At 30.4% G+C, this 27,426-nt stretch overlaps 4 protein-coding genes and 1 pseudogene across 9 annotated transcripts; 2 read left to right on the top strand and 3 right to left on the bottom strand.

Annotated features, from left to right (window-relative positions):
- The first annotated feature begins 84 nt into the window (after positions 1 to 84).
- Positions 85 to 5,904, top strand: LOC107909208 (uncharacterized transporter C405.03c). Its single transcript, XM_016836665.2, has 8 exons — positions 85 to 259; positions 1,444 to 1,764; positions 2,289 to 2,512; positions 3,563 to 3,630; positions 3,742 to 3,843; positions 4,411 to 4,528; positions 4,614 to 4,749; positions 5,729 to 5,904. The coding sequence occupies exons 1-8, from the start codon at positions 179 to 181 to the stop codon at positions 5,795 to 5,797; spliced, it is 1,119 nt and encodes a 372-aa protein (XP_016692154.1). The 5' UTR covers positions 85 to 178; the 3' UTR covers positions 5,798 to 5,904.
- A 1,617-nt stretch (positions 5,905 to 7,521) lies between these two features.
- On the bottom strand, positions 7,522 to 9,984 carry LOC107909207 (uncharacterized methyltransferase At2g41040, chloroplastic-like; annotated as a pseudogene).
- A 1,939-nt stretch (positions 9,985 to 11,923) lies between these two features.
- On the bottom strand, positions 11,924 to 13,559 carry LOC107909206 (40S ribosomal protein S11). The gene is made up of 6 exons (XM_016836664.2): positions 13,308 to 13,559; positions 13,188 to 13,228; positions 13,008 to 13,108; positions 12,616 to 12,760; positions 12,444 to 12,533; positions 11,924 to 12,225 (listed from the first exon to the last, which is right to left on the bottom strand). The coding sequence occupies exons 1-6, from the start codon at positions 13,317 to 13,319 to the stop codon at positions 12,135 to 12,137; spliced, it is 480 nt and encodes a 159-aa protein (XP_016692153.1). The 5' UTR covers positions 13,320 to 13,559; the 3' UTR covers positions 11,924 to 12,134.
- A 1,016-nt stretch (positions 13,560 to 14,575) lies between these two features.
- On the bottom strand, positions 14,576 to 17,245 carry LOC107909205 (polyadenylate-binding protein-interacting protein 6). Of its 6 annotated transcripts, none has more exons than XM_041075257.1 (4): positions 16,943 to 17,245; positions 16,742 to 16,823; positions 15,763 to 16,170; positions 14,576 to 14,854 (listed from the first exon to the last, which is right to left on the bottom strand). In XM_041075257.1, exons 3-4 carry the CDS (start codon positions 16,147 to 16,149, stop codon positions 14,798 to 14,800), a joined length of 444 nt encoding a protein of 147 aa, XP_040931191.1. In that variant the 5' UTR covers positions 16,150 to 16,170; positions 16,742 to 16,823; positions 16,943 to 17,245; the 3' UTR covers positions 14,576 to 14,797. The 6 variants fall into 6 exon arrangements, with proteins under 6 accessions (XP_040931191.1, XP_040931192.1, XP_040931193.1 ...); XM_041075258.1 differs by having other exon boundaries at positions 15,763 to 16,157; XM_041075259.1 differs by lacking the exon at positions 16,943 to 17,245 and having other exon boundaries at positions 14,576 to 14,999; positions 16,742 to 16,868.
- Positions 17,246 to 23,117: 5,872 nt separating this feature from the next.
- Positions 23,118 to 27,289, top strand: LOC107909204 (uncharacterized). The gene is made up of 6 exons (XM_016836660.2): positions 23,118 to 23,479; positions 24,703 to 25,644; positions 25,729 to 25,902; positions 26,565 to 26,707; positions 26,847 to 26,957; positions 27,030 to 27,289. The coding sequence occupies exons 1-6, from the start codon at positions 23,351 to 23,353 to the stop codon at positions 27,106 to 27,108; spliced, it is 1,578 nt and encodes a 525-aa protein (XP_016692149.1). The 5' UTR covers positions 23,118 to 23,350; the 3' UTR covers positions 27,109 to 27,289.
- The last annotated feature ends 137 nt before the right edge of the window (positions 27,290 to 27,426 follow it).

Genomic DNA, 27,426 nt, shown 5'->3' with positions numbered 1-27,426 from the left:
CATCCTCCATAAAAATACTCACTACCATATTAACATAAACTTTTTTCTTTGTTAAGGACCTAATAAATTAGGCCGTAGCTCCCATTATCACCCCCTCCTTAATTCTTTGGCCATAAACAAAACCTTATATATGTATGTATGTATGTATAGTTTCTAAGGAGAAGAAGAAGAGAAGAAGATGGAATGGAAATATATGGTGGGTTTGGTTCTGATTATTTGTGTTGTGATCATGTGGGTTACCTCTGCAGAGGTCACTCAGGTTCGTTTTTCTCAATTTTTTTAAATAATTTTTCTTATTTCTTTTAATAAAAATTATTATTTTATGGCTTTGTTTGTTTTTTTAAAAGATTTCTTGGAATATGTTTCAATGTTTTGTTCATGTTTTTCTAGCTTTACCAGCGAAACAATTTTCTTTTTTGGTTATAAAATTTTGGGGTTCATTTTATTTTAATTTAGTCCAAAACCCATCAATATTCTCTATTATCTCTTCTTATTTTCTCCCTTGTTGAAAATGATGGTTCATTTGTTCCTGGGATTTTCCTTCTATAATAAATGATGTTTTCTTTTTTTTTTTTAAATAGTTTTGTTCCATTACTTCTTAAATTTCAAAATTAAACAAATTGGTCCTTTTCAAAAAAAAATTGAAGCAATTTTATCTCTGTCAATTTTGAAAGCAAATAACTAAGGATAATTAATGACGACGTTAATGTTTTCCATGGACATGATTTTGATTAATATAATAATGAATTTATCCATCAAAGTTTACACATTTTTTCAATTTGGTCCTAATTTAACAAATTTATCCGTAACGTATGTGTAAATGTCAAGATTGAATTTATTGAAAATTTTAGAACTAAGGCCAAAATGACAAATTTTGTAAACATCAAGACTAAATTTGTTACTATATCAGTCAAAATTATGTACAATTGACTGAAAATATTAACTTAATGATTAATTGTCTTTAATTGCTCACTTTTGAAATTGACAGGATTAAATTGCTCCAATTTTTTATAGGGACCAATTTGCTTAGTTTTGAAATTGTAAAAGACTAGAGAGGTCTTTTAAATGTATTTTTAAAATTTGAAACAAAAATTTTAAAATTTATGAAAATTAAAAAAGAAGGAAAATTCAAGAAAAAGAGTAAGAAGCTCTAAGGTTTAAATGTATTTTTTTAAAAGAAAACTAAAAAAATAAATTTTAAAATTCCATAAAAATGTTAAAACATTTAAAAAAAATTAACAAATAAAAATTAAGATTTCCCAATAAAAAAAATTAGACGGGTGTGGCCTTTTTAGCCTTTTATAAAATGGTATAATTCCACTTTTTTAGTTTTATCTCAACCCTTACATAATTCCTGGCTTCGCCCTTGATTTTGCTGCAATTTCTTAGATTTTTCAAGCTTAAATCATTGCTTGTAGTTGTATGTATGTTTGTTTTTGGCAGGGTGTATTTGAAGACTATAAGCATCCATTTGTAGTATCATATATTGGGACCTCCCTCTTGACCCTTTATCTTCCATTAGCATTCTTTAAAGATTTCTTATTAAAGCTTCTTAGAGGTCTCCAAGGCCCTCAAAATCCCTCTGTCCAACAAGACGACAAGCACCGAATCAACCTTAAAACCCTGCCGGATCATGTCATAGAACTTGGTACGAAAGAGGAAAGCAATGATATTATGGAATCCCAAAAGAATGATGGAATGCTTAGTGCAATGCAAGTTGTAGCATTTGGCTTTTGCATGGCTCCCATTTGGTTTGCAACCGAGGTTCGAATCACAAACTTGTTTGTTTTTCTTTCCATATTTTTCTTGTTACCTAGTTTTACCCGAATTAAATTCCGAGTTTGAGTTTCGAATTTTGGATTTTTTTTTTTAAATTTTCGTGTGTAAACTGAGATGAAGCTAGAAATTATGTGTTAAAAATGAATAATTAATTTTTGAGAGGGTTGAAATTGAAAGTTTTCATTTTAACTAAAGGGCCAAGAAAAGACTAATTTGAATTATTTAGTTTTAAAAGAGGATAAAAATGCAATCCTACTATTTAGCTAACGGGACCAAGACCTTTGTTTAGCTATAATTAGTAGTGATTAAATTGTTTTAATTTTTTTAAGAAAAACTAATTTGTTCAATATAAAAAATTAAAAGTAACCGAAGAGGTCTTTCTCTTTTTAAGTTTTAAGCTAGACTAAATTCCTAGATGGGCTAAATTATAAAGTACGAAAAGTACAAGGACTGGGGGCATAATTCGACCTTTCTAAAATCTTTCATTGTTTTGTTTTCCTCTTTTTCAGTATTTAACTAATGCTGCACTGGCAAGAACAAGTGTTGCCAATACAACGTTGTTGTCTTCAACTTCAGGGCTTTTCACTTTAATATTCGGTGCAATTTTGGGACAAGACTCCATTAATGCAGTGAATGTAGTTTCAGTCGTCATTAGCATTACAGGTGTTGCCATGACTGCATTTGGAGACGCATGGTGGCCCCTAAATGAATCAAAACCAATCACTAACAACAAGTACTGTTTTGTCCCTCCATATATTATTACAAATCTACACTTTTGTTTTTGTTTAGGTCGAGTGAATTTGAATCGAATCAAATACGGGTTTAGAAATTTTCCACTAGGGGTGAATTTTAGATTGAAGTAATTTACTTTTGAGATTAGGGTTTTTTTTGGTGAAATTATTGTGATTTTATATTATTTAAGGTTGTACTTATTAGAATGTCTTAGATTTAAATATTTTTAAATTTGGTTGAATGGATTTAAATTTATTGATACAAGAAAAAATAGATGATGGAGATGAGTGATTCACCTTATTTAAGACAGGATAGAACTGTCTAGTAGGGTAATTGGAGTAGAAGATAGAGAGGAGATAATGGAGTTGGGAGCGAGATAGTAGGAGAGAAGATGTAGGCGACTTACCTTCGACTTTAGGCCTCGCACGCTTATATACATGTTGTCCTTGTCCAAGATGCCACGTGTCGAGTTGCTATTGGTGGGTCAGGAGCAAGTTGACCAAGTGGTTTGGTGTCATAGGTTTTAAGTAGAGTGGTACTATGATGTGCTCTAATCATCTAGATGGGACGTGGTAGTTGGAATTTGGTGTGGCTGTTAAGGAATGGGTCCGCTTGTCAAGCAAGTTGTAAGCTAAAGGGTTCTTACGAGGAGTTCATCTGGGTGGTTTGCACATATTGCTCGTGAACCTAGTCCCTTGTGTCATCCTAACGATGTGTAGCAAGATTGTTGGTTTTTTATTTTCAAATCAGATTGGGTCAAGTTTGATTTTAAGATGATTGAGTCAAATTATCAAATTTAGATCACACTCGATTAGTCAAGATGATAATTATTTTATTATACGTTATACAAGCTTGGGATCAGAGTCTAGCACGAATTTATAAAGAATTTTTTATTAATTTTTTTTCGTATTATAATTTAATATTTAAATACATATTTGACATATACATCAAATACAAATATTTTTAAATAAATAAATAAATAAATCCTAATAATATATATTATATTTCCTTTCTATTGCTAACAGTGTTTCGTTTTTCCTTTTTTTAAAAGCGAAAACCATGTTACTGTAGGAAATCTTTTGGAAATGCTCTCAGCAATGATTTATGGACTATTTTCAGGTTCTATCATTTCAACCATATTATTAAATTTTAATTAATTTGTTGATAAAATAAATTAATTAGCAACAAAAAGACCCCCTCAAATTAACTAAAATAAAAAAAACGTTGCAGTTTTGCTTAAGAAATTTTCTGGAGAACAGGGAGAAAAGGTAGACATGCAGAAGTTGTTTGGCTATATTGGAGTATTTACATTTGTTGCGCTTTGGTGGCTTGGTAAGAGGGCCTGAAATGCAATTTTACCATTCCTTTTATTTATAATTTTACAGTTTTTTATAAGGGACACGAAATTTTGAGATCCTTAATGTTGCCCCTACGTGGAAATATATGTATTTAATACACAGTTTCAAATATATAAAATTTGATAAATGTATTTAGCAAGTTTATTATAAGGGACCGAATCAAATTAATCCTTTTACTATTCAAAAGAATCAAATATGGTCAAATTTGAACAGAGTTAACATTTATTATTTTTTAAAAAAAATTATTTATTGTTTAACAGTGTTAATATTTTAAAAGGTTTATATAGTTATACAAATGAAATCTTTTGTTTGGGATTGAACTGTAAATAAAAATTAAATTCATATTTTTTTTAAATAATAAATATTAACTCTATTACAATTTAGTACAAAGATTAAATTGAGACCAATTTGATTCAACCCCTATAATAGAAGGACTTGGACAATTACTTTCACCTACAAAAATTTACTTAAATGTAAAATACAAACATAATTATGACATCGATATTATGATTTAGTGTATGTGATTGTTATCTTTTTTCAGCATGGCCATTGACTGCTATTGGGATTGAACCAAAGTTCACATTTCCTCGATCGACCAATTTACAAGAGATAATTATCATAAACAGTTTCATTGGGAATTTCCTGTCAGACTATTTTTGGTATGCCTTTTCCGACGATATTTACTAAATTTTCCGGCACCGGAATCTGCATGTTCTTAATTCAGACATAGATCCTATCTTACAGGGCATTAGGTGTTGTGTGGACATCCCCTTTGGTTGCTTCGCTTGGTGTTTCACTTACAATACCCATTGCAGTGTTGGAAGACATGATAATACATGGTCGACAATATTCAGTGATTTATATGATTGGCGCAGCTCAGGTAAAATTGCAATCACAATAAATATGATTTTTAGATTGAAAATATATTATTTGTTTTGATTTAAATATCCCTAAAGATTATAGATTTTAAAAGTTAATATCGTATTCGATATACTGAAGGGCATTAATTCTTTTAAAAGAAGTTTTAAAAGTGTCGTCCTCCGAGTAGTCAACCCGGACCGCTAGCAATTGAAAATATTATCTTTGTGTTGGGATTTTGTCTCAAGCCTTTACGGAGAGCCATGTAAATTTAACGGAGGGAGCGCATTGGTTGGTAGAGATATGTACCTGCAAGACTCGATAAATGCGTCAATTTAAGACATGTGAACATGTTCCCTTTAAGCCTTAGTGATTCGAGCTGTGGGATGCCCAAATACCTCCATTATTATTCATACGCCTTATACTGACTCCTTTTGTGAGTCTTGCATGTATCTATTTTCACCAACTGAGGTACCCACTCTATGAATAGTACACAACTCTCTGCAAGGCTCGGGACAAAACTCTAACATAGAGACAATACATTTGATTATTGGGGGTCAGGTCAACTGTCCAAAAAATAATATTTCGAAGGTTTCTCCAGAAGGAGCCAATCTCCCTCAACAATACATTTTCAAACTATGAGTTTAACTCAAAAATTTTCTGAAGTTTAAGGATAAATTTAAAATTTGATTTATAGTTTGAGGATGTTTGATAAAATTAACCCTATTATTTTTTTAAAGTAGAATTAACCCTTTAATAAATCCAAAAATAAGGATATATAATAACGGTTTAGACCGGATCGGTTTTGAGAAGAAAATTGTCGTTGTCATGTAGTAGTGTGGTTTTTAGAAAACCGAACCAAATGTCCAAAGATGATTGAACTGAATTTCACTAGTTCGGTTCATTGGTTTTTAAATATTTTTAAAAAATATATAATATTTTTAAGTTATTCTCACTAATTTAATATATAAAATATTTATTTGATATATTTAAATTTACAGGTATTTATGGGATTTCTAATAGCTAATATGCCAAACTGGATTTTAGAGAAGTTGAAATTAAGAGTTTAAGGCGGCACGATTGCTTGACTAAAGTTTCGGTTTGTGACGCATGATCATGAATTTTGTATACTATATTAAGAAATTGAAACCTTTTGGATAATATTTTTTTCATTTAATTTCGGATTAAAATAATATGGTATTCGTAATTATAGTAAATTCAAATATCCAACTATCTTTACTGATTTTTTTACTAAATTTGAGATTTCTCATATGAAATTTACAAATGTACGGATTACTGCAATAATCCATACCCAAAATCATCGTCATTGTTGTCATCATCGATGTCACCGTGAACTCCTTCGAGGGAAAAAATTTTCAATGCTCAATTTGACCTTTAAAGAGGATATGGCATCTCTAAAGAAGACCTTCGAGGTGAACCATTAACCAAAGGCCATCTTTTCTTTAAAATAATTTAAAAGAACAGATCGCTGTATATACATATATTAAGTTAGTGTCACAAATTAAGTCGACTCCAGTATAGGATTGACGACAACACTATGATAAATAATTATAATGTATTTAATATTATTAATCTAATATATTTATGTTGTTAATTTTTTATGCCCATTTTGAACCTTGATATGTCATCTCTAGAGAAGAACTGGTAGAGACTGGGATTGGTGAACCATTGGCCGATGACTATCTTCTTTTTAGAATAACTTAAAAAGCAAACTGCGGTGCGTAGCAAAGACAAGCAATTTGACCGCCATTAGCTTGATAAGGATGTTCAATGATTGACCGGATGTATCCTTTAAAGGGTCACCAATGGCCGCTTTATGTGGTCTGGATCCTTTGGGATCGACAATTCTTGCATTTTCCAAAGCACCAGCCTGTGATCAACAAAATCCAAGTGTATATATAGAACCATTACTTTCAAAACATCGATCATGGATTGTAGAAAGTGACTCGATCAATGTACCTAGCATTGTCCCAAGCACCACCAGTGTTTGAAGCGGAGATAGGGATTTACGAGACAGAAAAGACATTAAAGATGTAACTTAGGATACAAGCAATATCAAGACTTGTTAACGTTACCTGGACACCGGAGACAAAGGATCCAGTGAGGACACCCGAGAGAATTTCAACTCCGAAAAAGGTCCCAACAACGATAAGTCTAAAAAATCGTGATTAACCAAACTCAACTATTGAGGAAAGGTCACTCTCTGGACTGGTCTTGACCTCAACGGAAATATTTATATTCAATTTTAGTCTTAAGATTTTATCTCTAGAGCTCAAAGGATTCATGGAGTTCGGCGAGAGAATCTAGTCCACCAAGGCTAAAACGCTAAAATAACATTTTTTTTTATGAACTAAGCATTCCTACTAAACTCTATGAATCTCTTTGAGTTCAAAGTGCAGGAAACAAAAACTTCAATTATTAAGAAAATATGTTGGAACTCAATCAATTATTTCAAAATTCAAAATTTACATATATATATATGCTCCCGTATTTTCTTTTATATAATATATATTAGATTTCAACAATAATAAATTAAACTGTATCATTTTTTCCACAAATCAATATTTTTATGTGATGAAATAATTAACAACGAAATTTCTTTTTTCAAAAGAAAAAAAAATTTGTAGTCACTCCACTATTGATAAGTTTCATTTTTGATCATTTAATTGTGAAAAGTTATAAAATAGTCATCCAATTTTATTGTCTTTTTTGGTCACCGGTTGTTGAATGGCTAATGGAAAAATGATGCGACAACTATTTATTCGAGTTGATGTGAGAACTTGAATATACTTTTTAATTATGTGTATGTAATCAATAATATTATGCAACTAATCATTACGGATCATGATCGGAGGTATATTGAAAAAATATATATATCTGAAATAATTTGAACCCGAATCTTGCTTTAAGGCTTCTGGGCCGAGAACATGATGAAAGATGGTTGAATCTTTCTTGTATAGTTGGCAAGACCGCAAGATGTACACAAGGCTTCGATCTCTTCCTCCGTAAGGTAACTGTAATTTGCAGAACCCTCTACAGAAAAAACGAGAACACGGGTGTTGGATATTGAAACTTGAAGAAAAAGTGTCGGGTAACATAGATGTTCGGTATAAAGTTAAAAAGAAATCGTAATGAATTCGCTTGTACCTCTCGGAAAGGTCGGATTATACGGGGAGTAGACGACGTATAACGGAGAAAAGTGCTTCCGACAAAGACTCCGCCACTTCTCAATATACTACTAATTTCAGCAACCTGAAAATGATCAAAACAAGCAAATGCTTTAAGAATATATTTTTTACCATGTAAACGAGCCTAATCGAGACTTCATCTCGAATTGAGCTCGAATGTTAAAAAGTAAAACTTAATTAAAGCTCGAGCTAAACTTCAAACCTCAAATTTCGAGTTGAGCTCGAGCTCTAATTTGTGACAAAGAACATATTGGGAAAGAATGCTTACAGCATTCAAAGGTGATGGCCAGCAATGCAGGGCGGCACCGGCATGTACGGCATCAATGGAACCCGATGAGAAAGGAAGCCGGGAAACATCAGCCCTAACAAGAGCGATATTGCTGCAAATTCGCCGATCAAAGTGTGGATCAGTTCCTTGCTTAAAAGAAATATAAAAGTGGTAGATAGGCATTACCTAGCCAAAATACAAGCATCTTGCTCGATGAAATCATTACATTGCCGGAGCATGTTTTCGGAAAAATCGAGTGCTATAACACCGGAATAAGTTCTGGATTTCGCGAATTTCCGGGAAAACAAACCACTTCCACAGCTAACATCAACTAAAATGCCACCTTCTACAGGTTTGAAGTACTCCTGAGCCATTCTGAACTGCATAATTCGACAAAAATCACAAGGTTTACAAACTCGATACATCAAACCGAACAACGCCATGTTCACATCGGAAAATTCAAACATTACACAAATCCGATCAAGATTTACCTCTTCATCAGGCCCGGGAAGTCCACGGCGGTTGAAATTTTGACGCCAGCCTCTTTCATAGACAAATGATACAAAAGGACTCCTACAGAAGTAAGCAGAGTTAATATTACTCAAGACTCTAAGTGTGGGATACATATAAATATTCTTCAATTTAAATCCATGTGTATATAGAAACTACTCATACCGGAATAGCTCGGTTCCGGCTGGCTTGACTTCAGTGTAGTCTCTCAATCCGGCAGTAACAGTCAGATCGAGATACGTGTCTTTACTCGAATACGATTTGTCGCATTGTTTACACTTAAATCCGGACCGGTAAATAGCTGCCCTGCAAGTTAGGTAAAATGCGTCTGAGAGTCACACTCGAGTCTGATAGAAAGATTAACACATACATACATACGTACGTATGTACATATTAACTTACAAGTTTAAACCCGGCGGGCCTTTTCGTATAAGTGGTTCATAGCACACAGGGCAAGAAAACAAGTCTGTTTCCTCTGTTTGATTCTTCTGAATGCTTAAATCCTGAAAAATTATAATCTTATATCCGACACTCAAATTTTCAAGAATTATACGCATTTAAATGAGTTTAAATTCCCGTTCTACTGAAAACAACTACGATGCCATCTGAATTAATGCTAAATTGGCAAAAATTAAGCAAAAATAATTATCACAATATTTTCAGCAAATAATTGATTATTTTTAACTTTCAGTTTTGATGATTAAATCTGAATTTTTAATTATTTAAAACATCTCCTTTTTTTTTTTCAAGTTAATAAAAATAGTCGAAATTTCATCAAAGTATAAATAAGAAAAAATGTAATTAAAAAACCGGGAAAAAGAAAAGGGGGAGATAGAGTTTACCGTCTCCAAAGAGACAGCGGAGCTAGCCGTAGCAGTGAACCGGAACGGTCGACAAGAGAAACGGAGGGAATGACGAAACCGGAAATTATGAGAAACGCAAGGGTATTTCGCGTACAAAGATTTGTGAAGAGAAGGTGGAGCAATCGCCATGAAAGGTGGATAGAAAATTAGAAATGTAAACAGTAACGGCCAGCTCACTGAGTCTGAAAATGTGGTTTAAGTAAAAATTTGGATAGGATTCTTGTGAGCAATAATATCACCCTCAGCTACTCCATTCATTTGAGTCGAATTGGATGATTTCATCATCAATCAAATTAATTGTTTTGATTGGTTAATAAATCAGTTCCCTCATCAGATTTTGGGTTTATGATCGAAATCATCGGAACATAATTATTCATAAATCAAACCGAGAGGGATACCTTCTCGTACTTCGATTCACAAAATGAGATTTTTTTTTAAGATAAATTACATTAAAAGATAAATTTAATCCACCTAAATATGTCATGTGAATTTTATAATTTTCACATAATTTTCTGGTTAAATGAAACGGTTCGTTTTACACCAATAAAAATCATCTCTTCAACTTCTTTCTCCTTTTATCCTCTACTTGTTCTTTTCAAAGTTAATTAGAAAGTTAAACTAAACCTAGAGTCCAACACCCACAAATTTCAGGCCACCGTACCACCAACACAAGTCCATCCAAAACTTTAACCTATTAACAATTTTTACCTAAACTCTTTAAATCTAACCTCTTATTTTATAAGTACTCGAAAACATTAGAAGGAAAACGTAAGCTATGATATAATGATCATTATTACAAGAGTGCGTGTGTATATTTATAAATTCGAAAATCTTGCAGAGAACAGTGAAAGATTGATGGAAAAACAGAAAAAGAATCAAAGACAAAAGAAAAAACTAAAATGCAAATCTGTAATATTAGTCTAAAAAATGATTTGGTGTTATTTTTCTTTTACTTCACTGTAAATGGATCTTCTTTTCTTCTACAACTTCTTTACATTTCTCCTGGTCAGCTTAGCAATGAAACTTTTGAACTTCAAGTCAAATGGTTTAAGAGTTATGATTCAGTTTATTAGGTGTCAAATTTTTGGTTCAATTTGTGGTGGAGGTATGGTGACCTAAAATACGTCAGATTTTGGATTTAGTTAAACTTTCCGATCAGCTTTGAAAAGAGTAAGTAGAAGGTGAAGGAGAACGCATGTGGAAATTATAAAGTTCGCATAGCATAATTAGGTGGCGTAAATTTATCTTTTTATCAATGCCACATCACCATTCCATCAAGAGTCGACGGATGAGTGACTAAATTAAATCTTAAAAACTTTAGTGACTAAATTATAATTTTTTATAGTTTAATGATCAAAACGAAAATTTAATATTACAGCCACCTAACTATTAGTAAATTTTTTCTTAGTCACTCAACTATAAAAAGTTACAAAATAATCACCTTACTATTCAATTTTATTTTCTTCAACAATATTAAATGGTTAATGAAAAGATAACACTGACAGTTTTTAAAATCGAAATAATAACAGTTTTAACAATTTAACTTTGATTCTAAAAAAAAATTACAGCCTTTACACATTGTGCAACTGAATTTTTTTTTTCAATTTTGTTTTTCTTTGTAATTTTTTCACCTAAAAAACTAAAACAACATATCTATCAACTAAATTTCAGAGATATGCCAAATTAGAATCACCCAAAGAATACAAATTATAAATAAAAGTAAAACTGCAAAACAATAAATATTAAAGGTTAAAGTTTCCATTATCTCGATTTTAAATAATGGTTAGTGACCATAATAAAAAAATTTCAAATTGTTGGGCAACCAAAAAGAGTCAAATTGTTGAATCAACATTTTATGACCAAAACATTTACTAATAGTCAACGGACTACAAATGTAATTTATCATTTTTTAATAGAAAAAACTTTGATCTCAATAATCAACAGAAATATAAGATTATTTTGATTTAATTACCATTCAATGCGTAGTCCGACTGAAACACTTTTGATTTTGATAGAAAAAATAAATAGATTATTTCTTTTTTACTATTTATTATTTTTAAATTAGATTTCTCATTAAAAGCAAAAAAGAAAATTAATTTGACGTTTAGCACAAAAAAGCACTAATATATTTAGAATAAAATAAATCTAACCATTTTCATACCTAATAAATCTAACCAAATTACAAAATAACATGGACTAAATCCCAAATTCGAGTACAATTGTAGGACCAAAATCTTATTTGACCCATATGTCTAAAGCAAGTTCATAAGAATTGAAGAATTTATGCCCTCATTCATAGTTCACCCATAAATCTAAATTCATTCTTAGAAAGCAAAATAATAGGAATGAAGCAAAAATTCCAAAGCCAAACTTAAATAAAGATATCTTCAAAATTCCGGATTTCGTAATTCGACAAAATCAAAACAAGAAAATAACCCAAAAAAAGAAAACAATTCTAACAGTAAAATATCCTCAAAGCTAAATGCAGTTTAAGAACTTAATTTCTTTGATTATCTTCTCTATTGGTTCCTATAACCATGGACTACCATAGAAAAGCTTACATTCCGGTGAAAGCTTTCTTCCCACCACCGGAAGATCCTGCTGGAATCACTTTCAAAACATTGAACCTCACGGTCTTCGACAACGGCCTGACATTAAAAAAGATATATACACACATTATAAACAACCAACATTTACAACTTCAAGTATAGTCAAATGCAGGACGCACACTCCCGAGAACCCTTTCTTGCGAGCTCAAGTGCACCTAAGCGAATGTGTCCCACCCCAAAGGGGTCTAAGGCATGCCGACCAACACCCAACTATAAAAAAGGATTAATATTATACTCATCAGGTTCAGAAGTTTAACCTGCATTGCCCAATAATGACATGATCCCCTTCCTTCACACGGAAGCATGGTGAAATATGTGCGGGGATGTTTGAATGGCGCTTCTCATACCTGAAAAGAAAAACAAAAAACATTCACTCTCAAAAGACCATTCTCATCACAAAGATTTGACTAAAACGAAGCTGAATCATGCCTTTGGTATTTCTTGATATAATGAAGGTAGTTCCGTCGAACAATGATTGTCCTGACCATCTTGGCACTGTGGCAAGTACCGGCTAAGATACGACCCCGGATTGAAACAGTGCCAGTGAAGGGGCATTTCTTATCGATGTAGGTTCCTTTAGGAAACAAATAAACAAAACATTACAAAAACACATTCTACGCATTCCTTACCATAAACCAACATTAATCAATCAATTAATTCATCTTTTCTTTCCTATAAGTATACCATTATAGAAAGGACCCATTTTCGAATATTTCAAAGGCACAACAAGATAAAAACCCTAACCATGTAGCTTAATTAAATTTTAAGCTTAAATTACATACATCAATGGATAGTTTTAAAAAAAATTAAAGAAAAAGAACCTTCAATAGCTTCACGGGGAGTCTTGAAGCCCAATCCAATGCTTTTCCAGAAGCGATTCCCACCCTTTCCTGGCCTCTTCCCTTTCCCACCTTTCTTCGAGCTGAAAAAAAAAGAACGCTTCGAAATCAATAAAACCCTAAATTCAAAATAATTTCATGGTTTTGAGGATTGAAAATTACCTCAAAAACACTTTGGGTTGCTTCAAAAAAGCTTTTTCGGTCTGCAAAAAAAAGGTAAAAAAAAATCAGAAACAAAAGAGAAGCAAAGCAAAGAGATAGATAATGGATCTGAATGTGAACCTGTTCCGCCATGATTTACGAGCTCTCGCTCTTCTTGAGTGTGTGAAACGGCTGGCTACTTGCGAAGGGGAAATGAAAACCGCAGAGAGGCTTGCACTGATAAAACCCTAACCCTAATTAAATAGCTCGGCTTTTAGCCTTTCATAACGGGATGATGAATTGGGATTACTAATGAAAATTGGGCTTTTTTAGAAGTTAGGGCTATTTTTCAACGATTAATCAACCCATAATTGAAAAATAGAGATCCTTCTTAATTTTACAAACGTGGGCTTTGGCCCAAATATCATTTATAGAATAGATTATATTATATTTGGGACCATGGAAGTCCTTAGGGTGCGTTTGGTTCGCTGTATTGGATTAGAGGTGTATTGGATTAGAGCTGTATTGGATTAGAGGTGTAATAGCAAATCAACTGTTTGGTTGAATGTAATGGAATAGAGGCGTAATAGTAATCTTGTGTTTGGTTGAATGGAATAGAGGTGTAATAACATAATGGAAAAAACTAAAATGACTAGAATACCCTTAGCATAAATTTGTTTTGGTAAATGATTATTGTTATTATTATTTAAATTTTAATAAGATTATTATTATCAATAATAAATAATTTAATCATATTTAAAAATAATTATTTTTAAATATATTTTAATTAAAATATATAATTTAATAAAATTCTTAATAATTAGCAGAAATTTGTTTTGGTAAATTATTATTGTTATTGTTATTTAAATTTTAATAAGATTATTAATATCAATAATAAATATTTTAATCATATTTAAACATAATTATTATTAAATATATTATAATTAAAATATATAATTTAATAAAATTCTTAATAATTAATATTCTTATATTAAGAGATCTCCAAACACTATGAAAATATCTCAATCCAAGAATGTTTGATCCTATCCAAAAAGTCGTTGCAAGTCGACTGATTTTCCAAATTTGAAAATTGATAGATTCGGTGAATAAAATTTAATAAATTTCACCTCATTTGTGCATATATCACAAACTATGTAAAAAGATCAATTGTTAACAATAAAAATAATCAGACAATTACATGTAATGTACCACGTGTACCTCATGCCGACATATAAAGACCGGTTTTAATTATAAAAATGGATGAAATTTTTAACAAAAAGATTAGTTTGCTCTTTAATCTTACGTACACGAACTAATTTGCCCATTCTTTTAGTAGAAAGCAAAATACAATTTTACTTCTAATATAAGTTATTATATTATATAGAGAAAATGAACCCCCAGCAAAGGCATAAACAAAACAAATACTCTTCCATCGCCAAACAAATGTAGAAAAAGTTGAGCGACCAAACAAATGTTACAGCATACAACTACACATCCAATGTTAAACCCTTCAAGTGTTAAAAGCAAAGTACTACATTTCTCAACCTTGAAGAAGAACCCTACTTGTGTACACTTCTTATCCACTGAGAGATACAACTAAAACTAGAAACACTGAAACCCCTTTGATTATGTCAGTCAGGAGGTAACAGCTGATTCTGTAGAGCCTGATGAAGACGCGCCGGTTTCACCTGCCACATTCTTCAGTTTAAGAGTACCACAGTTTGCTGAAGAGATAAATTCAGAGATATCACCGATATCCAATGTGTCGGGAAGAGTGTCAGAGGACTCAACAGCGTACATCTAACAAAGAGAACTATCCAATGTACATGAATACTGAAATAAGGGCAAAAAGGTGCATTTTTTAATCCCAACCATAAACTAATTCAAGAATCAAAATCACAAATACTTCAGAAATCACTTCCAATGAAACCAAAGAAAGAACTTGCCGTACAATGAGTAAACAAGAAGCAAGCAGCATGAGGAAAACATCCTATCCCCAATATTCAAATTAGCATACATTATTAATGGCATTATAGAATAGGTAAATTTCCAAACAAATTTATATGAACAAGATAACACTACACAACCCTCAGTTATAATATATTCAACTGAAAGTGAGGTGAATAAAAACAATAAAAGCATCTGAAGGTATACGATCCATAAGAACAAAATATGTGGGGAAATCATTGACATAAATCAATGTATAAAATCATATGAAAGTTCAAAAGGTGGGAGACAAAAACAGGTGGAAAAATCTCTATCATTTGCACAGGGAGGATTAAAACAAATGAAGAAAAACCATGGTTATGCTGAAATAGGCCTGAATGCAGACTAACATCCTTAACTCTTTGATGTCATACAGTTAAAAACAAGTGAAATATGTTACCCACAACATCAGAAAATTATTCATAAATTCAATTACTTCACTACTAGCACTTTCATAGAGGGACACTTGGAAATCTGCAGGATGGAACAGTAAGAGGAGCTAATAATATAGGAAACATTCGAGATGAAAATAATATAGAAAACGAATCCAGCAAGACCTCTCAGACAATCAAGTTATATAAATTATAAAATAAAGATAGGCAAAATTTACCTCAAGTTGGTTCAGCATGTCAATAGTGGCTTCTAAGTCTCCATTATTAGCCATGTAGACATCCAGAACAGAGTCATTGGACAAACCGGGGAACATCATGCGAAGATACTCCAAATCCATGTCGAATTCCTCATCCATAATCTGCTCGCCACTCATTTCACCCTGATTTTGCATCAAAGAACCATGACCAGGGTCGCTTTTCAGTGCAACCAGGTGGTTTCCAATGCCAGGGATTGCAGATTCAAGTGAAGCATTGCTACGTGAGGAAGGATCAAACCAAGCAGACTCATTTCCAGCCTTAATATCTTTAGCTATGGAACCCTCCCTTTTGGCAAGTGGTATGTATGATGCTGCACAGGGATTCAACGAAGAAACCTCTGGCTTCATTCTCTTTGCTGGAGAAGAATACTAATCATTTTAGCCCCCCATAACATAAAAACACAAATTAAATTAGATTACTAGGCAAAATCATTCATTTTTAAAAGAACAATCCAGAAAAATGAAAATCTAATAGCAAAAACAACATACTGAACGAAAATGAATATGAGCAAGTCTAATCCTAACAAGATAAAAACACACATAGAAAAAGAAAAAAATGATTGTAAATTGGAATAAACTGTGACTTTTCTTGCATTGATAGGATCATTCTGGATTTCTGTTTAACATGCAACTAAGCATCGAAAACCTGTCACGCAATTAGAACAAAATAAACTTCATGTACACAAGTTGCTGTTCTTCAAATAATCATAACAATAATCATCTAATAACGAAGTAGATAACTCAATTATTCAAAAAGAATTAAGAAGTGGAAAATTACCAATCACAAGGTGGAAAAAATTATTGGAATGTTTTAAATTGAATTTTATCAAGAAAGTAAGGAAAATTCCCTTTAAACTTTCAGGTCTTTGATCCCATGAGGGCCGTAAAGATCAACCAATGAGAAAACAACCAAAATCAAAGATTAGTAAGAAATTTTTACCGAAAATTAAAGCAAAAACTCCAGCAAAAGAGAAGAAGAAACAAAAGATTCCGTGTTTCGATGAAGTTTATATGATCAGGCCCTGAAAGTGCAATGAAGAAGACACTAACAAGACATCCATTAAAACTCAGTACAGAGAGAAGAAGAGAGTTAGAACAATTACAGGATAATTGAGAGCAAAAGAGAGTTAGAAACCTTTACCTTTCAGTAGCAGTAACCTGGAAACCCATCAATTGAGAGCAATCGAAGGAGTGACACAGAGAAAAAGAAAAGAAAAAGGTCGATTGGTTGAGAAGGCAAAACGAAAGAGTAACTGGTTGTAAAGAAAAGAAAAGAAGAGGTTGAGAGACAGAGGAAGAGGCGAAGGAATGGGGAAGCCAATCGGGAGGCAAAGGTAGAACGAAGGTAGAACGAAGGAAGAGGCGACGGAATGGGGAAGCCAATTGGGAGGGTAAAACAGGGAGGGATTTGGATGCAGCACCTAATCTGAGCAAAAGGGCTGTATTACAAATCGATGGATTTCACTGATTAGGGCAGTAATGGATTACACCCGTAATAGCATTACCATGAACCAAACAACGGAATAAAGGGAGCTTAAGTGGGGCCCACCGATTAGGGGTGTATTGGCATAGCCAATACACCCAACCAAACATGGTGTTAAACTAAAATTCGAATTGCATTTTGCCCTCTTTATTCAAAAAATAAATAAATTAATCAATATATATTAGATCAAATAGTAAACTAGTCCTTCAATTAAAAATTTCATCCATTTTTATTATTAAAAATTGGTCTTTGTACGTTTGCATGAGGTACACTTGGCATGTTATGGGGAACTATCTGGTTATTTCATCAGCCATGCCAATTTTTAACAGTAGAAATAGATGAATTTTTAACAGAAAATACCAGTTTGTTATCTGATCTAATATATGATGACTAATTTACTTATTCTTCGAGTAAATAAGATAAAATACATTTTGACTCTTAATACAATCACTTTCGTGTTACTTTTACCTTAAAATTAAGTTTATATATATAATAGTATCATTTCGATACCGAAATTTTTAAGTGTTTTTCATATATAATTGTAGTTTATTTTTATATTTTTTAATAAAATATTTATAGGTTATTATTATCGCTATTTTTTTAACTCCACAAATAAAATTAACAAATAGGGATAAACATCGCAAAGCATTACAAGCAAAATAATTCAACTTTTTTCGAAAAAAAAAACAAAGTAGCAATAAACATTCTAAATATTTTGTAAAAATATATTTTTTTAATTTTTAATAATTGATAGTTTGTAATATAAAACATGTAATTTTAATTAATATAACTAAAATAAAGAATAAATATTTTTAAATTTTATTAAAAATTCATATTATTTATATATAAATTTTTATAAAATTTAAATTTTGAAAATTTAAAAATAATATTTTAAAAATAAAAAATTATTTTCACTAAAAGTACGTTTGTAAAAGTGAAGACGATGAAAATAATGAATTAATTTGGGTCAAACCTATTAATATGTAAAATAATAATAATAATAATAATTTTTAAATATTAAATTTGGTATTATTTATATATTTTATTTATAAAATAATATTTATTTTAAATATTACTTACATTAAATTAAATACCTTAAAATTATTTATATTTAATTTATAAAAAATAAGTGTGTTTGTTGACCTGCAATGCAAGTTCCTTAAAATATGTTAAAATTCTAAAAAGAAAGAAGTATATAATTTTTTTTTTACCTTTTAAAAATATTATAATTTTTCATATTATTTTATAATATAAAAAATAAAAATTTTTATAACAGATAATTTTTATAAAATTCAAAAAAAAATAAAATTATATAAATAAATTTTATTATTTTTATATTTTCGATTTTATGATTTTTTTAAATTTTACAATTTTTAAAATTTCCACGTTTTTCTAAATTTTTAATTTGATTTTCTTTTTTTTAATAATTCAACTATTTAACTTAATAATATCCAATAGTGTTGACATGACATTTTCGCCACGTATCTTTATCTCAATCAACATTATCATGCCGCCTCAACATTGTTAACGACGGAACAATATTTAAGGTATATTTTAAAAATATTTGACAAATAAAAAAAGGTATATTTAAAAAGAAAATTCTTTAGGTAGTGGGAAAAAATAGTAGGTTAAATTCTTTATTAGCTCCTATACTTTGTTAAAGTTATGGATTTAATCCCTATACTTTAGTTTGATCAATTTTAGTCCTTTTACTTTAAAATTTTCAAAATTTTAGTCACAACCCAAACAATAGAATTTAAGTCCATTTGGTTAAATTCAATTATTAGTCATATATTGTATGTATAGTTGTAGATTTACTCTATATTCTCTAAATGGATCATTCCAAGTCCCTATACTTTTGAAATTTTGAAATCAATCTTAACATAAAATGATAGTTGATAATCTATTAATTAGCGAAATGATATGACATTACACATACGACAATGTCAAATTTTGAAAATAACATAATTTAATAAATTTAATAGTTATCATTTGTCAATTACTGAAATTTTGTAATCCAAAAAGTACAAAATTAAGAAAAAAAAATAGATTAAATCCACAGCTTTTGTAAAATATAGGGACTAATAACAAAAATAAACTAAAAAGAGTATAGAAAAATGCCAATAACCCTATTCCAAATTATCATGTCTAATTAAATAAATATTCCCCCTTATGATTATGCTTGATGTGTTTGTGGATGAGAATTCACATGGGTTTTTCAACAATAGTAGTCGGGAAATAAAAAAAGTTGTGGTTTAGACATAAACGCCCATCATTTTCATACATTTTGGTCCCTCTCAATATAATAAAGGCAAAACCATATTCTTTATATATAGAATATAATACATACTCTTGGTTGTATGTTTTTTGGCATTATTTTATGCAACATATAATATATTATTGGTTGTCCCTTTTTTTAGCATCATTTTGTGAAAGGGAAAGAAAAAAATAGTAGATAAATATGTCCTAATTCGATTGACATGAGTATTATTATTAATGTAAGAGGGCGTGGAAGCACATTATTCTTCTATTTATGTGTTGTGGAGAGACTATGAGTAATTCTAAACATTATCTCAAAAAGAGCAGATATGATCAGAAATTATAATAAAATTATTCAAAAAAAATTTTTTTAGCATTATCATTTTTTTCAAAGCTACTTATTTTTATTTTTTAATATTATAATATTAAGGTGAAGCTGTGAATTTTTTAAAGAGGGTGGAATTTAATTGTAATTTTTTAAAGTCAAAGAATAGTCTTATTTTTATTAATTTATGACTCCATTATTTTTTAAAGGATTAAATGTGGAATTTTTTTTATTTTCCAGAGGGCAAGCTACAAATTATTTATATTAATTTATATTTTTATCATTTACAGATGAGTTAAAAAGGTAAATTTCATATCGTGGTAAAAGACTTTTATGTTTAAAATTTAAAATAATATGTACTGTTACAAAATAAAGATAAAAAATAAGTGTATTTCATATAATTTAATGAGGTTTTTAAATTATAGTTTAAGCGTTATTTGGACGACAAATCCACTTCATTCGGCTCGGTTCATAAAATTTACATGTATATTTTTTATGTAAATGTATTTATCAATTACAATGATTCGATTAAATCAATCTTGATATTATTAAAAATAATCAAATAAATTCAATTTCCAACAAAATTAACATTTATTATTAATAATATTAATATTGATTTTTTTACGAAAACCATAAAAGTTAACATTATTACAAATTGGCCTTGTTTGATTTTTTTCAATAGTATAATAATTAAATTAATCCAATTAGTAATAGATGGATTAATTTGATCCACTCCATGTAATTGAAGGATCTGACAATAATTTCACATTTTTTACACTATATTTAAGTAGGTGATTTTTTTAAAATAAAAAAAAATTAAACCACTTCGATCCACAATTCATTTTTGAAAATGAATTGATTAGATGATTAGTTTTTGTTAATGAAATGGACTAAACACAATTAGTTGGTAAGAATTCTACATAGAAAACAACCTTTTAACTTGTTTGAATTTGAAACCAAGAAAACAAAATGTCATTAAATTTTGATTTTGTAATAAAAATTAAGTTGGAATAGCAATGTCATCACTAAATTAGACAATACCAAATCAACCTACATATATATATATGATACCTAAGTTTGGAAAAAAATTTTAATATGGTATTTGTATTATTATTTTTATTTAATATTGTACGTGCATTTTAAAAAAATTACATATTTTGGTACTCAATAGTAATGATGTTAACTTTTTTTAGCGTTTAATTCAGGTTTTAAAGTTAATTTGATGAAAGTTAATTATGAATTTTCATGAAATCAAATTTAATACATGAATTAAATACTAAACAGTTAACACCTTACATTTAAATATAAAAAATATAACTTTTGTCAAAAATATATATATTATTTTAGATTAAAAAAAACATAAATATCATATTAAAAAAAATCAAATGCAAACACCAATTTATATCCATTAATGGGTTACCTAACTTTCTCTCTTCTTATTTAGATATTATAGTAACTCTTATTTTTAGGGTTTATTGTCACTAATCATGTGAAAAAATAAATTAATTATTTTTAAATAAATAAAACCAAATTATTAATTATCAAACATTTCAAGCAAAGCATTGAATTATAGTTTGCATTTTATAGATTTTTTTTTAATTTAGGTTTTTATTGGATATTAGATTACAACATATTTATAACGTGGGTAAAAAAATTTATATAATAAAATTATAAAATTTTGATATAAAAATTAAATACGAGTTTATTGAAATGATAAAGTTGATATAATAAAAATTATGATATATTAAATTTAAATATCATTATGTGTATATATTTTTTAAATTTTATATAAAAATAAAAATAAATTTAAAATAATATTTGTTGTTTCGTAAAAAAATAATAATTTTTTTATCATTTTATAACTGGATTGAAATTTGATCGATGGGTGACATTAATTCAATTAAATTCTTAAATAATAAATATTTTATTTAATTTTTTTACAACCTAATTAATTTTCCCACCACTTTCATAACAAAGATGATAAACTCACATGTAATGTCCCTAAAGTGCACTCAAAAGAGTGGAAAATAATACTATAATATAATCTGAATTATCTTATTATTAATTTTTAAATAATATGTTAAGAATTATTATTTATTTCAAAGCATTGCACAAGAACGTGCTACCCATAAAATTTTTTGGTAAACATAATATATATTTTTTAATGTATTTATTAGAACGAACTCTATAATTAATTATTCGCATTCTGTAAACTTATTTGAGGATAAACGCTGATCACGAATTTTAAAACTATTTCATACTTAGGACAATGATCAAACCTCGAACACTAATAAACATAATATTTAAATTCATGATATGTTGAACTAAATTATTTTATCAATTAAGTAAATTTATACTTCATTAAGCAAGCTATTAATGATTAATTATTAGAGTATTCTATTAAATAAATAATTTTAGGAGTTAGAAATAAATAATAAACTTTTAAGGAATCAAAATATATTATTATTATATTAATTTATAATTTTATAAATTTTAAAAAACATGTACCATTAAACTTGGATATTAATAAAAAAAATTAAAATTAAAATTTTAGGTTTATTCTTAGTTTTTATACTTTTTTTGAACTTTTTGAACTTTTAAAATTTTTATATTTTTATTTTTATTTCTTGAAATTAAGTTTATTAAATTTTCTGATTAAAAAATAAAAATCCAAAAAATAATATTGTTAATAACTTATCATTAAATTTAAATATGTATCATTTTAATATTTAAATGTCAAATATAAAAATTAAAATCTATTTAATAAAGCACATTAGAATTTTATGGAAGCTAGTTAATAGTAGGGGTGATTATGGACCTAACAGCTCGACTCGCTTCAGGTCAAACACGAGCTTAAGTTTTTCATCCTCGACTCGACCCAACTCATTTTACTGTTTAAAATAATAAGAACAAAAAAAAAGAATTTACATTAACATCTATATATTTTTATAATTAAATTCAAATAAAAAAATAAATTATCTTTTAAATAGTAAAACGAGCCAAGCTTCCACCCAAACTTAATTTCTTTTGTAATCGGGCCTAAACCCGACTTGACCATGAACACCTCTAATTAGCTACATCATCAATCAAACTTTAATTTCGAAATCAAATAAGTAGAGCGATTAAGAATTAGGGACTGGATTCAAATATTTAGAAAAGTACCAAGGACTGAATATAGAATTAGGCCTTTTTCCTTACCATTACGAGGACTGAATTTCATATAAGGAAGCGATACAAACATAGGAAGCCATAAGTACGCCCACGGAAATTGGTTCGTTTGCCACTGTTATTTTGTTTTTTAAATTTTAAATAAAAAGTAAAAACTTTGAATCGGGTCTTCTTTGTCATTGATTGTTAACACATAAAAACTCCATTAACAATTCGAAGAAGGAAGAAAAAAGAAATCACTATCAGTCACAAAAAAAAACCTCCCTCTTATTTTCCCTCAAAAAATCGCTTGAAAAAAAAGAAAGAGCTTGAAAATGGGTTCGAGTAGCAGTCGACTGGGGTTGAACCCATCGCAGGGAAGACTCAACCGCCGATTCAACCGGTTTCCCAGACTCCCTTCTTTCTTCACCTGCAGTAGCGGTTCTTCTTATGCTCCTCTTGAGGTATTTTAACTATAAAAAATGATTTGAGTTTTGCTATTTATATACAAAAAGATCTCTAGTTTTGGACTTTTTGATGATAAATTCAATACCCAATTTTTTTCTTAAAATTTTAATTAAATAAACGTTTTAGCGACCTGGGTTTTGCTTAAATCATAAGAAAATCACTTATTTCAGATAGATTTGGGTATTTTTTTGTTTACTTTTTTAGCATGTTAATATTTGGTTTCTTTTTCTTTTTTGTTAATTTATTTTAGATTTTATTTGTAAAATTTTTGGTCTTTATGTGGCTAAATGCTTGGTAATTCCTACAATTTTATTTTCTGAATTTTTTCGTGTGTATCGTTATAGTTCATAAATTATTGGTCTGTTCTCTGTGTATCTTTTATTTCAAAGGATGAATTTATAAAGAAGATCAATGTTCTTTAGTAGTATTTTTGTAAATTATGGTAGCTCATAGCTTAAATTAGCAACACCTAATCATCGAGATGGACATTAATTTAGCAAGTATTACTTGCTTAGAGTTAAAAGTACTGAGACCGCTGTACAAGGAGTCGGATTCGGATTCTATTTTATTCCCTCCACTAAAAAATGAGTAAATTAAATTAGTTTATGATAGATCAAAGAGCAAACGGTTTGTTTTGTTAAAATTTTTATCTATTTTTACATGTGTAAATGTAATAAACATGTATGATTATTCCGTCAATTATGTCAATTTTTATGAGTAGACATGGATGAATTTTAATAGAAAGGACTAGTTTGCTCTTTGATTTAATGTAAGTGGATTAAATTTGCTCCTTTTTTAAGTAAATGGAGCAAAATGCAATCTGACTCTTAGTACAAGGGTCTCCATGATACTTTTACTCTTGGTTAGATTGTTTTCTCTATTGATGTTTGCTTGATATTTTGACCCCAAAAAAAGGTTCATTTTTAGTTAAAAATTTTCATCAAGTAGCTTTAATTTTCAAAGATGTAGACAGAAAGGCAGTATTGAATCTTCATTATGGCTGCGGGTTGAACATCTCGTCATTTTTGTCTTCATCGAGGATGCAATAGTCGAATGAATTAGCAACAATGCTTGTGTTTCCGGTTGCATGTTCAAGAACATGTTTATGTTTTGGAAGCTATTGTTTTATTTCTTGTTTTGTGTTTTTAGTTATAATATTTCACTTGGGAGCTCGAGAATATGTTGCAGGGAATGATAGAATAACGTTCTTTTGATTTAGATGGAAGATTATCCCACCCAAATCCCGGTGAAGAGTTCGGAACACCGTGGCTCGCTTTCCAACATGGTCCAAACTCCCTTAGAGGAATCTGGTTCGATATGCAGTACGGAAACGGGGCTCAGCAGCACTGGTACTGAAACCGGAACTTCAGCTGAAAGCAATAACGAAGTCGGTGGGGATCTGTCGATTGATGGTGGTTCAAGAGATGTAGATGCAAATGATTGTAGGAAATGCTTGACTGAAAGTACGGATTTGGTTGTTCCTCAGGTAAGCTCTTGTGGTGAATCTCGTAGGGATAGTAGTACTTCAGCTAGCATTTCCTTTAAAGAACAACAATCTTCCGACCATGTCTCAATAAATCTTTCAACTAATGAGGATGCAGTCAGTGGCTGTGAAAACAAAGGTTCATCTCGGTTTTGTCCTGAATCAAGTATTTCATCTCCTCAAGGGCTTGAAGATTCACATCGGATACCTGTTGAGAATCAATTGCGTGAAGTAATGACAGTCCATAGCTCGGGTTCTGAGACCACTCCTCATGACTCTGAACTGGCGACCTTACACTCCCTTGGAGAAGAATCGATACCTTCGGGTTTAGGATTTCTCGTGTCCAATAGGGAACAAGGCCACGGAGATGGAGGTGTGCTTCATGTTGATGTTGTGAGCATTACTTCCAATATTATATCCAATGGCGGTGCTGATACAAGTAATCGTGAAGCCAGGAGGAACAGTAGAAGATTGTTCTGGGATGCATTTTCGAGGCACAGTTCTAGAAGACTTAATGATTCCCCGTCAAATGATAGGAACGATGTAGCATCTCAAGACAGATGGCTCCTAGATTTCAGTGGTGATTTCTTTTATGATGGAGCCGGAGGTGATTCTGGTTACCTCAGCACCAGTAGAATCCATAGCTTGAATGAACGAAGACAGCACTCGAGATCAGAGGTATTATGCATGCATGAAAAATTTTGATCTTTTTAAACGTGACAACATTTATCAATAATCTTTACAATTTTGAATCTTTTTCAGATCTGGGAAAGGCTGCTCGGGGGCCATGACGAAAATAGTCAGCAAACTACGTTTTGTCCATCTGGACTCCACCCTGATGGCACGTGCTCGTGCGATTCTCTCTTGTTAACTGATGAGTCTAGTGCTCGTGCAAGTATATCACGAATAGTTATGCTCGCTGAGGCTTTATTTGAGGTACTTTTCCTTTTATCTTGTCATACATCTATCCTAATATTTGCATCTCGGCTACACTCATCTGTTGTTATGTTGCTTCTCATTAGCCCCATGTTGCAAATCATATAGCAAAAGTAGGTTTGATAGTTTGCCTATTTATGTTTTTCCTGCAAACTCACAAATATGTTGTAATCACACGAAACTTGGTAAAGTACCACAAAGGTTCCTGTATTAGGAGCAAGATTGTATGTTGTCTCATTTACTCAAAAATGGACAAATTAGTCTTTGTATATTAGATTAAGAGAGCAAACTGGTCATTTCTGTCAAAATTTTCATTCATTTCTATTATAAAAAACTGGTTTGGTTGACAGAATAATCATATGCCACTGTTACATCATGTTAATGTACAAAAATTATTTTTTAACAATAGAAATGGAAGAAATTTTTAATAGAATGACTGGTTTGCTCTTTGATGTAACTTACACGAACTAATTTGTCCATATTTTTAGTGCGGGGGCAAAATACAATTTGACTCTTAATATAAGGCCCTCCACGATACTTTAACCTAAAAAACTCCATTTTGTACCAACGTACCTAGGTAAAACGGAATGCATTAAATATTCGATAATGTGAAGCTTTGCAAATTAATCGTTTCTTTGTTCTGTCAAAACGAAAATTTCTAGGTTTTGGATGAAATTCATCGTCAACCGGTATCACTTTCCTTATCGATGGTCTCACTCCCGGCTCCCGAATCTGTAGTTGATTCTTTCCCTCTCAGAAATCACAAAAAAGTGGATGCATCAAAGATCGGGGACACGGTTGAACAGTAAGTTCTTTCTTAACAATCGTGGATTGGGAAAGGAGTCCGTATATTCAGTTTAATCATACCTTAAGAAACCTCATTTCTTATACATCGATTATTTTTATTACCCTCACCGCTGCTATAACTTATCGTGTATATATAGGTGTCATATTTGCCTGGCTGAATACGAAGAAGAGGAGAAAATACGAGTTCTGCCTTGCCAACACGAGTTTCACATGTCTTGCGTCGATAAATGGCTTAAAGAAATACACGGGTATAATTGCCATTACCATTCACTTCCCTTGCATCTTGTTCAGGAACTAACGTCTCTCTATTCGGTTTACAGGGTTTGCCCGCTTTGCCGAGGCGATGTTCGTCAGGGCATGGACTTGTCTGTCCCGAACTCCGAGGTTCCCTCTCTTTGAAAAAAAACTGTATATATATGTAAATTTACAGCTAAATGGTGGTGGATTCTCATACGAACGTTATATGCTGTATCGTTTGTCTATCATGTTGGTACATATTTTCCTTATTATGCGGCTGTTTGGCATTGAGGAAATGTGATCTTTTTTTAAAGGTAAAAGTATCATGGAGAGTTTGATTGCATTTTATCCTTCTACTTAAAAAATAGATAAATCAGTCCTTATACGTAAGATCAAATGACAGACTTTTTTCTGTTAACAAATTTATTCATTTTTACGGTTAAAAATTGATCTTTGTATGTCAACATAAGGTATACGTGA

Source organism: Gossypium hirsutum, chromosome A08 (assembly GCF_007990345.1).
Source record: "Gossypium hirsutum isolate 1008001.06 chromosome A08, Gossypium_hirsutum_v2.1, whole genome shotgun sequence".
NCBI lineage: Eukaryota > Viridiplantae > Streptophyta > Magnoliopsida > Malvales > Malvaceae > Gossypium > Gossypium hirsutum.
Note: the sequence above shows the minus strand (reverse complement) of the source record. Positions and strands in the feature narration are given on the sequence as shown.

Coding starts and splice junctions, on each gene's coding strand:
- LOC107909206 (XM_016836664.2), bottom strand. Junction 12,761..13,007: donor TCCCCGTGAAGCTATTGAAG/GTTCTTTTTCTT, acceptor TGTTTCCTAAAG/GAACCTACATCGATAAGAAA. Junction 12,226..12,443: donor GTCATTATTGGGCAATGCAG/GTTAAACTTCTG, acceptor TTTTAATGTCAG/GCCGTTGTCGAAGACCGTGA.
- LOC107909205 (XM_041075257.1), bottom strand. CDS start 16,149: ATGAAGCCAGAGGTTTCTTCGTTGAATCCCTGTGCAGCATCATACATA. Junction 14,855..15,762: donor ACATGCTGAACCAACTTGAG/GTAAATTTTGCC, acceptor AGAATGTGGCAG/GTGAAACCGGCGCGTCTTCA.
- LOC107909204 (XM_016836660.2), top strand. CDS start 23,351: ATGGGTTCGAGTAGCAGTCGACTGGGGTTGAACCCATCGCAGGGAAGA. Junction 25,645..25,728: donor GACAGCACTCGAGATCAGAG/GTATTATGCATG, acceptor AATCTTTTTCAG/ATCTGGGAAAGGCTGCTCGG. Junction 26,958..27,029: donor TGGCTTAAAGAAATACACGG/GTATAATTGCCA, acceptor TTCGGTTTACAG/GGTTTGCCCGCTTTGCCGAG.
- LOC107909208 (XM_016836665.2), top strand. CDS start 179: ATGGAATGGAAATATATGGTGGGTTTGGTTCTGATTATTTGTGTTGTG. Junction 1,765..2,288: donor CCATTTGGTTTGCAACCGAG/GTTCGAATCACA, acceptor CCTCTTTTTCAG/TATTTAACTAATGCTGCACT. Junction 2,513..3,562: donor AAACCAATCACTAACAACAA/GTACTGTTTTGT, acceptor TTTTTTTAAAAG/CGAAAACCATGTTACTGTAG.